The following is a 14,933-nucleotide window of genomic DNA, read 5'->3' on the forward strand; positions in this document are numbered from 1 at the left end:
TTGGGGCAGAGAGTAGCTAACTTCTACTACAGAAACAGAATCCTCTGGGCATGTGGCACTTCTCCCATTTCTCTTCTTTTCTTTCTGGTGCCCTCCCAGACTGCAGACTAAAACTCAGTATACACAGAACTATTCTAGAACTCATCTATATTTTCTTCTGGGCCTCCCTTGCCAAGGTACGTCAAGTGGCTCCATGTTACCTCTCAGATCAAGGCTGAGCTGCTCGTTCTGCCACCCGAAACCGTGTCTTCTCGGGGATCTCTAGCTTGATTTTCTATTTGATGAAATGCTGCCCCACCATTTATAACCATTTTTGTCTCATGCTAAGTAACGATAACACTCCGATTGCAGGAAGTGCTGACCAATAGAACTTTCTGTGATGATGGAAATCTTCTCTATCTGTGGTGTCCAGTCCTGTGGCCATGAGCCACATGGGGCTATTGAGCACTTGAAATGTAGCTGGTGTGACTGAGGAAGTAAATGGAACATATTTTAATTCTACATGTACATAGCCACTCATAGCAAGTGGCTACTGTTTTGGATAGCACAGTCTGAGGAGCTTCTTTTTTCTCTCTCTCCTAAAGTCAGGGTGGGTTTCTGACTTTATTGAGGCCCTCACTTCCCGCTTCCCCAGAGTGTTCTGTAAATGCTTAGCAACTGCCTTCTGACTTCCTGCCTTCTCTGGTCAGCCTGCAGCCCCCTCTCCAGCCCCCTCTCCAGCCCACAGCCTGGCTCAGATCTCCTTCCCACGGGGCTGGGATCGTGCACTCGTGCAGTGACTGGCTCACAAGTGAAGCTTATCACAGTTATTATTTTCATTATGAGAAACAGTTCCATTAATAGTAACAGATTTCTTTGTTTACTTTATCTGGGAACAAGTCACACCCACAAAGAGGAGAGACTGTTCAAAGGAACTAACAAGGAAACTTAGCCAAAAACAAGTCAAACACAAAGCCCACCAGGCTTCCTTCCCTGATACTTGAATCATCTCAGGGTAGGTCTGACTGATGAGCAATGCTGAAGGCTAAGGTGGAAGATGGGTCTGTTGTGGGACAGAAAGCTTCCCTGCTTAGTCACGGGCTCACTGGAGGCCCAAATGTCACCTTACCAGTGACATTGGGGCTACTTCTAGCAGTGTGGAGGCTTATATGAGGCCATCCACACTCCAACTTGTAAGCATGACCCAGTGTGTATAGTCAAACTACCCACAATGAGGATGATAACAGGTACTCAAGAAACTGGGTGGATGTAGGGGTGACTGGAATAATTTCTGGAGCATGAACGATGTTAGATAAAGCCTTGACCATATGTAGGCAGAAAAGGTGGTTGCCTACCAGTCCAGCCCCCTAACAGGGACATCCAAGCCCCTGTTGGCCAGGTCCAAGAATAAAAGACCCTCAGGCCTCCTCTTGCCTTTGCCAGGCCATTCTACAATGCACAGATGTTTCTAGAGGAGGTTTTGTTTTTGTGTATTTGTTTTTCTCATCGTTTTTGCCACAACAAAGCATAAAAACTTCGCAGAATTAACCACAGAAAAATATCCCAGCAACCAAGTTCCATACTTGAGTTAATTCTACAGTGTCTTTTTGGCTTCTGTCTCCCCCACCCCCCTTTGGGTCTCTGGGGGTGGCTCAGGAGGCCCGAGTCCTCATAATCATCATGTGGCATCTACCTGTTTCTTGTTCCTTGTTTCTCTCCTTTCCTCGGCTTTCTTCGTTTGGTGGCATCAGCCTGGAAGCCAAAGGATGGTTCTTCATTATGGCCCTGTTAGAATGGTGAGTCTCCCTCTCAAGTGTGGTGCAACTTCAGGCGAATGGCCTGGCTATGCTGAGTCTACTGGGGTGAAGGAGAGAACCCCCAAATTTGCCAGAATGCCTCCCTCCTCCACTTTCTCTAAAGATTGTGGGTGTGAACCATTCTTTGTCATCTACTATCTGCCCTCTTTCTAGGACAGACAGGAGTCTTCACAAGTTACAGTCTCGACCCAGAGAGACACAGAGCTGTACCTGGTTCTTCAAATGCTTTTCTCCCAGTGTATTCCGGCCGAGAACCTCCTATCATCCCCTTAGATCATGTACACTGCCTTAGAGTACGTAACTAGCCTCAGTGTGGCTGTTGTTTGAGCTATAGGTGGAAGATCATGAAGACGGTGGTTAACTGAGGAGCAAGATCTAAGATAAAATTCTTAACTGGGGTGCCAGAAGACAGTGATATAAAGCAAACCCTTTGCAAGCATTCTGCCAAATTGCCATCAAAATGTCAAACTACCTCTTACTACAATTGAGTTTATGCACTGTTACAATGATGTCCACCCAAGAGGAGGTTGAACCAACTGCCTTGTCCCAGTGTCCAACCTAGTATGACCTCTCCAGTCCCTGGTGGGAGGTGAGGGTGACTACAAGCTACAAGGGATGTGACAGGAACGTAAGTTCCTTGTGAGGATCAAGGGAGCATAGTTGTCTTCAGACAGCCATATAGGACTCAAGGGTAAAACACATAAATAGAGTGATCACTCTGAATACGATTAGTCTGAGATGCCATATAAAATTCTGGTACTTGAAAGTATGGCATGAACAGAAATAAAGTTTGAAAACCATAGGCCTAGAAGGAGACAGAAAGAAAAGAATCAAAAGCAAAGGGAAAAGTTATCAATTCAATACAGTAAAGATAGAAGTGAAGGACTAGAGGAAGCTTGAGGAAGGAGTGACATTTTGAAATGCACAGGGAAGTTTTAGGAAGCTCTCAGAGATGATCTCCAGCTTTGTAGTGGAAGCAAAGTCACCTGTTGATAAAATGAACAAGTAATTGGCTTATCTTGGACCACTTACATATGTCCAAGTTATATGTGTTTATATATGTTAGCTTGTTTAATCTCCACTGTGATTCCACAGAGCAGGTAGGGACTGTTACTGCCCTAGTTTAACAAGCGAAGAAACTGAGGCTCAGAGAAGTTGTGTACTGGACTGAAGGGCCCACGAACCAGGAAAGGAATGACTGGTCTCCAGCCAGCCTGGGAGAAACTGGTCAGAGTGAGGTTGGCTGCGTTCGGCGGCGTCATGAATGTTCTGGGGACCCACAAAGGCTGAAGAAAGGGGCTGTAAGACAGAGACTTCTTCCAGCAAGAACGCAGTGCGGGTGCTGGGGGTGGGGGGTAGCCCATCATCGGGGTCTGGTGTTCGATGTGGTGGACCTCTGTAGAAGGGCATTGTAGACTTGGCAGGGAAAGAAAGCAGGTGAGGATCAGAGGATATATCCAGCCGCACCACAGGCCTGCAGACCTGTTGCTGTGGAGGGAAGGAGAGGGGACACTTATCCTGGTTGGGAGTTGCCCTGGAGACGAGCTGTGGACACCTGGACCTCATCCAGACACGGCAGTGCTCTGGTGTGAAAACGTGAGGGTCTGGATTCAAATTCCCGTTCTGTGTTCTGCTGGCGGGTATGGTTTCCTTTGGGTCCCTGTGTGTCGTCAGCGCAGGGAACGGCCCACCCGACTGATCCCGTGGTTGGAAGGCAGCTATGGCATGGCGCCTGGTATATAGCAAAAGGGCTGTAAACACTCTCAGAGGGCCGGGGACAGAGTGGCAATGGGTGACACTGGGCAGGAGCCTTCCGGAGGTGCCCGCCTCCTGCACGGTGGGGGCGTGGAGCGGGCGGGGGGCTCGGGTTCCGCCGGAGAGGGACGTCAGGGGGCCCCAGCTCCTGCTCTGGGGCCAGTGCCCGGTCAGCTTCCGGCTGCCTCTGCAGCCGCATAGGACTCCCCGAGCCCTCCGAGCGCGCACTGTTTTCTCTTTCTCTTGTCAGATACCGACTCCCACGCAGGAAAAAGGAAGCACCTTTTGTCAGATGCTGCGGCCACTTCCTCTTCAGAAGGCTCCAGCCAGCCTTTCTCTTTGCAGAATGACGGGGCCGGCGCCGGGCGCCGGACTGCGTGTGCATCGGGCCTTTGGCTGTCACCGGCTTCCCGGTCCCTGGCCGGCCCGTGCCCGGAGCAGGCTGCTCGGCTGCCTCTCGGCCGCTCGGGGCTTCGTCCCCCCTGCAGGCCTGGCCCCCTGAGCCCGGCCGGCCTGGGGTGCATGCAGCCAGCCTCTTGGCCCCCTGGGGCTTCCTCCGTGGCCCCGGCTCTCCCCCCCCCCCAATTCCTCCCACGCACGCAGCTTCATGTCCCTGAGCCAGCCTGCCTGTCTGTTCCTCTCCATAGCTCGGTCCAGGAGTGTGATGACCGGCGAGCAGATGGCCGCCCTCCACCAGCCGTCAGCCCCCAACCCGCTGGAGAGGCCCATCAAGATGGGCTGGCTGAAAAAGCAGGGGTCCATCATGAAGAAATGGCAGCAGAGGTACTTCGTGCTGAGGGCGCAGCAGCTCTTCTACTACAAGGACGAAGAGGACACGAAGCCGCAGGTACCAGCCAGGCTGTTGGTCCCCACCGGCAGGGCTGTCAGCCTGCGCTCGGGTGAAGGAAACACCTGCAGGCCTTCTCCTTAGGCTAGATGTGCACCCATCCCAGAGGCATCCCCTCTCTCCTTCCCACCGGGTTTTAGATCCATAAACTGAGTGGCAGAGAGGACAGAGGGCTCCTCCTCTGGGAAGCCCTGAGGGGAGCACTGAGGAGCTTCCTAAACTTAGCCTTGAGGTGAAGGCTGGTGATCCTGTCTTGATGGTGACGCTGAGCACGAAGGCTCTGAGACAGCGGATTTGCCTTCAGGCAAATTGGTTTGTTTGTTTGGCCAACATTTATTGGGCATCTAATATGTACTAGACATTGTTTTGGGTACTTGAAATCAACCAGAAGGTAAAACAGATCAAAGTCTCTGTGTGTGGAACTTAGAAAATAAGGGGGCAGACAGAAAATAATAAATAAGGGGAGTATGTGGTTTGTTAAAAAAATGACTAGTTCCATGAGATTTAAAAAAAAAAAAAAAGAATGGTTTAAGGGGAGATCCAGCATCTGGGGAGTTGATCTGATTTTACAAAGGGTGGGCAGTATGATTAAGGAGAGGCAGTTAGCCAGGTAGGATCTCTGGTGAAGAAGCACTTCAGGCAGAGAGGAAAGCCAGTGCAAAGGCCCGATGGGGGAGCATGTCTGGGGTGCGCTGAGAATACCAACGAGGCCGGTGTGGGAGCACTAGAGCTAGGGAAGGAGGGGATCAGAGGGGATGGGGTCAGTGAGGGGAAAGCGGGGTCTAGGATCACAGTGAAGATAGCAAAGAAGAAGACCACTGAAGGACTTGAGGGTTTATGCTGAGGACTATGGGGAAGCATTGCAGGGTTCTTAGCAGAAAAGGGACATTTCTTTGGCTTATGCTATAAAAAGATGGCTCTGGCTACAATGTTCAAAATAGATTCAGGGCCAGAGGAAGAAGGCATGAGGGTAACCTAGGGGAGAGGTTACATTGTTTAGAATGTCAGTGGGGGGTTGTGGGCTAGAGGAGAGTGATGAGGTTCCTGGTATACTTTGAAAGTACAGCAAACAGGATTTCCAGATGGAGTGGATGGGGCCCGAGAAGACTTTGGTCCTTAATCTTGGAACTAGTGATTCCTCCTGGCCATCATGGTACATGAAGGTGAAAGGGCGTGCTATTAACAATTACCCTGGGACCCCAGGTGTAAACTGCATGTCTTGGAGCAACCAAGACGGCTGGCCACCCATCCAGAGTCACGTCTGTGATGGTGGAAGAACAGGCTTTGCCAGAAGGAACTTATTAGTGAAGATAGACTCTAGAACCTTCTGGATCCAGAAAAAAAAGCCTCAAGGAGAGTAGGAATATTGAGGGTGGATGGCTGGGAATGTAAAGAAACAGGACAGTAATTTTGGAAGAGGACAGATCTCTTTAAGAATAAGCTTGGGGATCTGTGACACATCAGCAGCACCTGGTTAACCAGGCCCTTCCCTAGAGTTGTCTGTCATTGCAAAGGCTGAAGATGGGCCAGAGACCCCACCACAGACTGGGTTCTTGCTCAGTGACCCATGCATGATAACCAGAATTCTTTTTACTTTATGAACAACCCAGACCCTATCAGAGCCAAGCAGTTATAGGCCAAAGATGGTGGCGACTGGTGCGTGAGGAGACAATGCAGCCGGTCTTCCCATCCGCAGAATGAGGGAGGTGGCACCAAGGCATTAGTCTTCCCCCATCAGCAGGAAGGACAGCTCAGTGGGGTTTACTTCCCCAAGGTATAGACGGTGAGAGGTACAACATGTCCAAGTTTGTATTCTCTCCCTGGCTCTTCTCCCAGGAAACTGGCCAGGTAACTATTTAATTATTCTGGGCTCCTCTTTTTTCTTTTGTAGAATAAGACAATCATGTCTGGCCTGCACTTATCACAGGCTCCAACGATATGAAGCATGTGTGAAAAAAAATGTTTTGTGAAAGTATAAACTTGATGCCAATGATTAAATAAATTATTAGAGGTCCTAGCTTCTCTCCTTTGCTTCTGAAGGAGGTAACTCAAAATCCTTCCAGGGATAAAGTAGCCTGAGATAATTAGGCAAAGCTTCTAGGATGAAAGTATGTTTTGTGTGTGTGTGTGTGTGTGTTTTAAGGAAATCTATTAATATAATACATCAGATCAATAAGTCAAGTAAGGAAAAACTGCACAACCCCTAAATTGTGGTTTCAACCACAATTATCAGCATTTGATAAAATCCAATACTCATTTCAGATATAAAAAGGCTTTTGAAAAGCTTTTAGGGATGAAATGATAATGTATTAGAAAGAAGATTTTACTGTATATAGATATGGATACTTTGATTACAAAAGATGCATGGTAGGAAATTTGGAAGATGTGGAGGAGAACAAAGCAGAAAATGAAAATGATCCCATTAGCAAGAAATAGGCACCTAAATTCTCACTTTTTCCAGTTCTTTCTATACATATACCTTTAGAAACTCAGCTAGTCTAAATGCAAATTAATATAACAATATTCTTTAATTTAAAAATTAACAATTTATGAATTGTTATTATGATGATCAAATATTCTTTGACAATGTTATTCTTAATGGTGGCAGAATAGTCTACCATACGGACATTCTGTAATTTATTTAACTAATTTTCTAATGAAAATAAGTTGAGAATTTGGGCTGATATTTTTATAGTATTATTACAAATAAGAGTTAAGTGGACATCTTTGTAGACTTTTTATATATCTGTAATTATTTCATTAAGATAAAGGAAATTGTTAAAAATAAAGCACTTTCTTATGCTATCATTAAACATTGTTTTGGGATTCATAGATATTGCAAACATCTAGACATGACATGAGGGTGTCTGGGTGGCTCAGTTGATTAAGTATCTGCCTTTGGCTTGGGTCATGATCCTGGAGTCCAGGGATCGAGTCCCACATGGGGTTCCCTGCTCAGTGGGGAGACTGCTTCTCCCTCTGACCCTACCCCCTCTTGTGCTCTCTCACTCTCACTCTCTCAAATAAATAAATACAATTTTTAAAAAAGAAAGGAAAATATGATTATTAAAAAAAAGAAATGACATGAAAGTTACAGACATGAGCTAAATTCTTGGGAAAAAATAAAGGCATATTTCTATGCTATGTTTCACACCATTCATGGTTCTGGATGGACTAAAGACTTAAATGTAAAAACAAAACAAAACAAAACAAAACCAAAAAACTGAGTTCATAAAAGTACGAGAAGAAAATGCAGTTATCTGCATAATCTTTGGAAGGCACGTGTTTTTCAAGCATAGTATAAGCAACAAAGACAGTACGAGGGAAAGGCTAATTTAATTACATAAATAAAAATACCTGTACCTTAAAAGCCAATATCATAAAGTGAAAAATCAAACAACAAGAAGAAAATTATTGTATATGTGTAAATGGTAAACAGATATTCTTAATATTCAAGGTATTTTTTCAAACCTATTAAAAAAATCCAAATAGCTCAATAGAAAAGTGAGCAAATGATGCAAACGAACAATTTACCAAAGAAATGTAATCCCCAGTATGTGTATAAATATTTCAGTCTCAGTAACAATTAAGGATGTGTGATGTAATATAATGAGACATCACTGTCCCTAGCAATGCTTTTCTAGAAATTTTGATGTTGGTAAGGACAGGGAATAGGAATTATAATAATGCAGAGCTGATGGGAATGAAAATCTGTACCACCTTTCTGGAGGGTAATACATGCTTTTTTAAAAAATACAAACTCTTTGACCCTGTATTTCTAATTCTAGGAATTTAACCAAAGTGACTGCTTAAGACTGGTGTAGATAAAATTTTTAAAATATTTTGTTTATTTATTTGAGAGAGAGAGAAAGAGAGCATAAATGGGGTGGGAGATTGGGGAGATAAAGGGCGAAGCAGACTTCCCGCTGAGCAGGGAGCGCAATGCAGGCTGGATCCCAGGACCCTGAGATCATGCCAGAGCCAAAGACAGCTGCTTCACTGACTGAGCCACCAAGGTGGCCCAAGACTGATGTAGATAATTAAATTTACCTGTATATGTTTTCACTACAGTATTGTTTATAATAGCGATGTTGAAAATAATGCCCAGTGGTGAGGCTAAGTTATATCAAGGAACTTTTGTACATTAAACAACAGAATACAAGTCTGCTGTAATGCCCTAAATTAATACTTTTTGAAATGGAAAACTATCCATAATATTGCTTTGAAAAACAAAAGCAGAAAAGGGCCTGTTTACAACGGAGGGTGATGTATCTAACTAACCCCATTGTTGAAGGAAAAACGAATGAATGTGAATTTATGGGAAAACGGTTGGGAGAGAAATACGCAGACCTGTTAATAGTGGTTATCTCCTCTGAGCAGTGGGGTTTCACACAATTTTTAATCTTCCTCTTTTTTGTTCATTCTCCAATCTTTCTATAAGGTATAATTTAGTTATAACTTTAAAAAGAACATACACATTTCTATCCCTTAAAAAGAAATCTCAGACAGAAACCCCAGTAATTTTGGAGCAATCAGGTGAAAAAGACCCTCAGGTACACAGATGATATGTATAGAAACTGGTATGATCTTTCTAGAAAGTCATTTGGCCGGATTTCTAAGAGCCAAAAAAATATCATACACTAATAGAGTTATTTTATTTTTAGGAAGTAGTCCAAAAGAAATAAGATACATGCAATGCTGTTTATAATGAGAAAGTTTGAACTCAATGTCCAACAAAGGAGAATGATTAAATAAATGATGGAACTCTGCCTGATGGACTCCCGTGCTTGCTTCCCAGGAAGCCTGGGGCTCGACAGAAGGCAGTCTGTACATTTTTCCCTCCGAGGTCTCAGTAAGGTCTGTCCAGCTTTAGTAGGCTAATGCTTTGTAAATCTTTGACTTAGCTTGGTATAACTCATTCCAAAAGGTTCTTTGTCAAGGAAATTGTTTAAACCAGAACCTCAGGAAACTGCCCTCGAGTTCCTGCTAGGATGATCATTCTGGACAATCCTCTTTCATTGTCCCATTGGCTCATCTCCCTGCTTTTCTGGGACCTTAGCGCAGGTGGCTGACTGTCGGTGGCTGGGAAGTGTTTCACAAATTGCTCTCTGGTGGCCGAGCTGATCATGATGTAGCACTGGCCAATTTCCGTGGTGTAAATACCCCAGCGTGGCTGATTTGGGCCTCCAGCATGACATCACTGAACAGAGTTGAGAAGAAGGACACAAAGCACAGAGTTTTATAGTATTATAACCGCACAGATAGAACAGGTGTAAATAAACACATAAATAGAAATAATAGTAAAATACAGTAAGTGACTGGGAAGTGATGAACTCTGAATATTATTACCTTTATTTTTAATATAAAATATTTCGTCACAAGCTTCTATCATTAAACTTTTGATAACGGCTGTGTTTAACAACGGGCTCACATTGTTCCTGCAAGTGTGACAGTTCATTCTTATGAGCCTCTGTTTGGGGCACCCCACCGCCCTGACTGTCCGCCCTGCTTCATTGTTGTAGGACATGTGACCTCCTCCTTCCATCTTTGTACAGAGTCCACCCCTGTTGACTTGCAATGTAGGGGAGAACAGCCGCTGGCGCCCTTCCCTGTCCGGGGCCATTCCTCCCTTCCCAGCAGTGTCCCCGCCTCCACTACTGTCTCTCTTATGGCTTTTCTCTCTCCTCTCTTCATTTATGATGTCCAAGCCTCTTGTGCTCATTTCAGGAAGGTCTTGCAATTTGCCACTTATGACTTGGTGTGAATACGTTTAACTCTAATGGTTACTTCTTCCCCCAGAGTAAGTGGGACTTTTAAGTAAAGCCTTACTTGTCATTCTGAAATCCCACTGACCAGGGTTTGATTCATAGCATTCTGATTAACTAGTGCTGTGATCTCAGATCAGCCAGTTAACCTTTCTGACCCTTACTTCCTCACGTCTCTAGTGGGGAAAATAACAGTCTGTCCTTCAGAGAGTTCTTAGGAAGATTTAATGTGATAAAATATTCAGGGCATTTAGCACAGAGCCTGGCGCCTAGTAACTGTTTGATGAATGGTACTAACATATTTTGCATTTTATTTTTACTGTTTTTGGATGAAAGTGATATGCTAGCTTTCCAGGTTGCTCTCCACCTACCTGTCTTCCTCTCCCATCCCATCATTATCCTGTCTCCCCTTCAGCTGAATTTTAGGTGACAAAATTGCTGCTTCCCCTTAAAGGGCCAACTTTTGATCTTTCAGGGTTGCATGTATCTACCAGGAAGTACAGTCAAGGAGATCGCCACGAACCCGGAAGAGGCGGGGAAGTTTGTCTTTGAAGTCATTCCAGGTAGGCAACCAAAGTGGGGAAAGAGCTACATTATATTCCCATCTTATTTCTGGATCCTCGAAGTCAAGGCTGAATCTGTCAGCCAGCTAACCGACTGACCGAGTAAGAATGCATCATCATTCTGTATGTAGTTAATGAACCTGTACTAGCTGATTATCTAGCAGCCAACTAAGTGGGTGCACACTTGGTTCGACCCTGAAAGCATCTCATGAGGGCGCTCTTGGAGTCAACGTTTTCCACTAGACGCTGGCTCGCTACTCTGGAAAGTACATCAGCCCTGCTCACTAAAAGGAGCCCGGTTTCAAAGCTGAGTGGGACCTTAAAATGAACAGTCACAGTGTAAATCGAGCATTGTGAAATTGCCATTTTGGTAGGTCAAAAATGGTCTCTGTTAGCTACAGAGAGGTCAAACAGTCACATGTGGTTCAACACAACCTAATAAAAATGACAGCCACAAATTACTGAGCGCTTAACACATGACAGGTGCTGAAAGTCCTGTATCGTGCATGTTAGCAGTGTACTACTGGAGGTGGCTTCTGCCCAGGGTAGAGTTCCCTTCTTCAAGTGCATCTGGGCTAAGGGGAGTTGGTCCACTCTGTCTCAAGGGGAATTGGTGTTTGTGTGAGCCTGGCACGCTGAGGCTGCTTCTCCCTGTCTTGGGCTCCTTGGCCAGCCCCAGCCTAGCCAGGAACTCCACACAGCAGGGGAGGCCACCAGTCCCCTGACTGGTAAGCATGCACCCCTTCCCTTAACCTCCTCCTTACCACTCGCACAGGGCAGCGTGTGCATAAGACATCATGAAGAAGGCAACGTGGCCATGAGGTTAGTTAGAGTGCCTGGTCTGGAGCTGGCCTGCCCTGCTCTGAATTCTGGCCCTGACACTTTCTATTTGGGTAGCTGTGATCAAGTTATTTCATTTCTTCCTGCCTCTGTTTCTTTATCTGTGACATGGAGACAATGAAGAGGATAGTGAGAATGAAAGAAAGAACTCGATTTGGCACAATGAAATCGATTTGGCCCATTTGGTATAGTGACTGGTATATAGTTAGTGCCATGTCAGTGTTTGACATTTGGGGATAACTAGAGGAAATTATAAGGTAGAAATCTATCCTGAAACTTGCTACTGCTATAGGAAATGAAGAAAACAATTTTTAAAGTTCACCTTTTCTGGGTGGCCTCCTCCCTAGTGGGCAGTCCTTTTTTTTTTTTTAAATCTGAAGTTCTATCCATCTCTCTTCCTCCTCAGAAAAATAGTTTATTTTTTAGTCTCTCTTCCCTGAGAAAGCCCCACTTCTTCCTACAAGATTCCTCTAGTCCAAGGACCCCTTTCCCAGCACAGTTCATGGGATGCAACCATCCATGGTAATGTGTGTCCCAAGCCTAAATTTTCCATTATGGGTAACCTACTGAGAGGTCTTCCTTCGGATTCACTCTGGGCTTTGCACCCAAAGCTTAGTGCCCTTGAAGATTGCTAGGCTATGGTATCTCATTATCATGTACACTTGTAGGCCCCTGGGTGTGCTCGTGCAAGTGCTTGCACACACACGTCTCATAAGAACAAAGAGCAATTCTAAAGCAGTAATAAGGTAGGGAACCATTTTCCTAAAGGTTTCCTAAAGGAGCCATCATTCTCAAGTCTTCAGTCAACTTGAAGTGAGGCAAGCCTCACTTTAGAGACTTTTTAGTTCCTCTTTTTGTCATGATCTTAGGCAAGACAATTCTCAGGGACCGACGCTGGCCCTGAGAAATGGCCTTCCTATTCAGGGCCCTCTCTCTGTGATCACCTGTGTCACTGCCACAAAACCCAGAGAGAAGCCTTTCCTTGTAGCTCTGCTATGTGTTTCTTTCTTTAGAGCAGGCAAAAATTCAGGGCAAGCCTTGCTCTCCCTACTTACCTCTAGCAGAATAACTATCTGTTTTCCTTCCACCCAAAGGAAGTCATCAAGGACACAGAGAGTTATTTTTCTTGTTGCATTTCATTCTCATACTGCCTGGTGAGATGTAACAACAGATTTATTGAGTACCTGCTGTGAGCCAGGCACTACTGTAGGAACCGGGAATCCAGAAAAGAAGAAGCCTACGTGATAGTCTAATGGGGGAGACTGACAGTGGACTGCTTATGATGGAATAAGTGCAGTGGAAAAAATGAAAGCAAAGAAAGAGATAAAAAATTCTGGTTGAGGTGGGGATAGTGGCCGGTCACTTACCATTTTATTTTTTACTTTTTAAAGAAGATTTCATTTATTTATTTATTTGAGAGAGAGACAGAGATATTAAGAGAGAGCATGAGCAGAGGAGGGGGACTGGAAAGGGAGAAGCAGACTCTCCACTGAACAGGAAAACCCAAATTGGGGCTCCATCCCAGGATTCTGGGATCATGACCTGAGCTGAAGGCAAACACTTAACCAACTGAGCCACCCAGGTGCCCCTCACTTACCATTTTAAATAGAGCAGACACTCCAATGTGCCCCACATTAATTGTTTTGTAGGGCAGCAAAAGATTTTTGAATTCCCTTTGCTTTTGATCTCTTGAACCTATCTAATATCATGGAGCTTCACCTTCTTTACCCTTTGGGATGACCTGATTTAGAATCCTTCTTGTCATCGGGTCATTGGCTTTTGATCAGAAGGATCAGTCCATCAAAGCCCTGGCCAGTCAGGAGTATCCCGAGAGCTGGGTATGTCTCAGTGGAGTTGAGAGACACAACTAATGGCAAAACTAAAAGACCTCCCAGAAGTCAGGGTAAACTGAAAAGGCATGTTTTTGATACACAAGAGACTGGAGAATAAGCATGGTGGAGAAGGGTGCCAGATAAATTTCGGCCAAGGCCAAATTTGAAGCCATAGGGGCTAGTAGCAATTATAGGCAGAACGAATGGTCAGAGGCCAAACCTTGAGTGTGGTGGTAACTGCCTGGGTGCCAATGGGCAGGTCTCTTTGCATCTCTGGACTTGAGTTCCATTAGCTACAGAGAGGAAAGTCTCTTTGCATCTCTGGACTTGAGTTCCATTAGCTACAGAGAGGAAATGATACTAGAGCCCCTTCTATTTCAAAATGATATTGTGATTCCTACAGGATTCTTTAGTTCTACCCTGACCACTTTTTACTTCCCATTTTACTTCCGGAAACACCTAGATCTCAGGAGTGGTCAGGGCCTCCATGGACTGACCCTTCTGGTCAGAAGAGCTGAGGACCCAGGGATAGGATGGATTCTGAATCGGGCTGTCCCAAAGCATAAAAGAATGTAGTGATAGTAATTTAAGTTCAAGAGATCAGAACCAAAGGGATTTTGAAGGTCTTTTGTTGCTCTGCGAGAAAAGACAGGTTTGGGCACAACTGGGGTGCTAGAACAAACTCTTTTTGAGAGAAATGCCTTGACGTTGTGAAAAGAATGAGTTGGTGCTTACACAGACACTTCGAAATTTAATAGCCACTTGTAATCGAAAGGGAATGCTATTATGTTCTTGTCCTTCCTAAGACCTGTGCTTGATGCTTTCCTTCTCCCTCTCTTTTCCTTCTCTGACCCGCTTTTTCTTTTTGTCGCTTTCTTTCATTCTTTCTCTTGACATCCTCTCCCTGTTCCACCCCCTTGTCATTTCTGCCACCCTTTAGTCTGACAACACAAACCCAGGAAACGTTACATATGTCTGTCCATAATCATGGGCTTAAAGTCCAAAAGGTAAAGAAAGTCCTAACAAACTTCATTTGTCCGTCAACTATGTATTAAGAACCTACCATTTATAATGTCTTGTGCAGGTAGGAGAGTAGAAATTCTGAATGGGAAGCACTGATTTTGTGAGAAAGGCCCACACGTGCTCCTTGAGTTGCTGTTATCCTCCGCACCCCAACAGCTGAGCTCATGAGTAGCTTAGGAAAATATCGAAGCTGATGGTGACGGTGTGATGGACTGAAGTCTTCAGAATTGTATGGGCTGAGCCTCTCTTCTCTAACACCGACACTGCCCCCTGACCTTCTCTTCTTTTCTGGTAGGAAATGGCTTCTCTCTGCCACAGGAGCAGATCTCAGCCCAAGGCAACCTCCTTGCAAACCACGGGTGTTCAGTGGTTTATGTATGGAATTAGGGTTTCGGGTGCATGGATGTTTGGTTCCCTTGAGGATAAGCAGATAATGCTTTTGTGTTGTTTGAACCAAGGAAGCCACTGAGGTTCAGCTTCCCTTCGCTTCCCTTCGTCCCGGCTGCTCACCA

General features: G+C 45.1%; 1 protein-coding gene across 1 annotated transcript in view; it reads left to right on the forward strand.

Annotated features, from left to right (window-relative positions):
- ARHGAP25 (Rho GTPase activating protein 25) overlaps window positions 1-14,933 on the forward strand; it is an 82,573-nt gene that overhangs the window by 36,527 nt on the left and 31,113 nt on the right. Inside the window, exons 2-3 of the mRNA XM_044261286.1 lie at window positions 4,199-4,398; window positions 10,639-10,726. Of these exons, the coding sequence (XP_044117221.1) occupies window positions 4,199-4,398; window positions 10,639-10,726 (288 nt within the window). The remainder of the gene's footprint in view (window positions 1-4,198; window positions 4,399-10,638; window positions 10,727-14,933) is intronic.

This window comes from Neovison vison, chromosome 8 (assembly GCF_020171115.1).
Source record: "Neovison vison isolate M4711 chromosome 8, ASM_NN_V1, whole genome shotgun sequence".
Lineage (NCBI taxonomy): Eukaryota > Metazoa > Chordata > Mammalia > Carnivora > Mustelidae > Neogale > Neogale vison.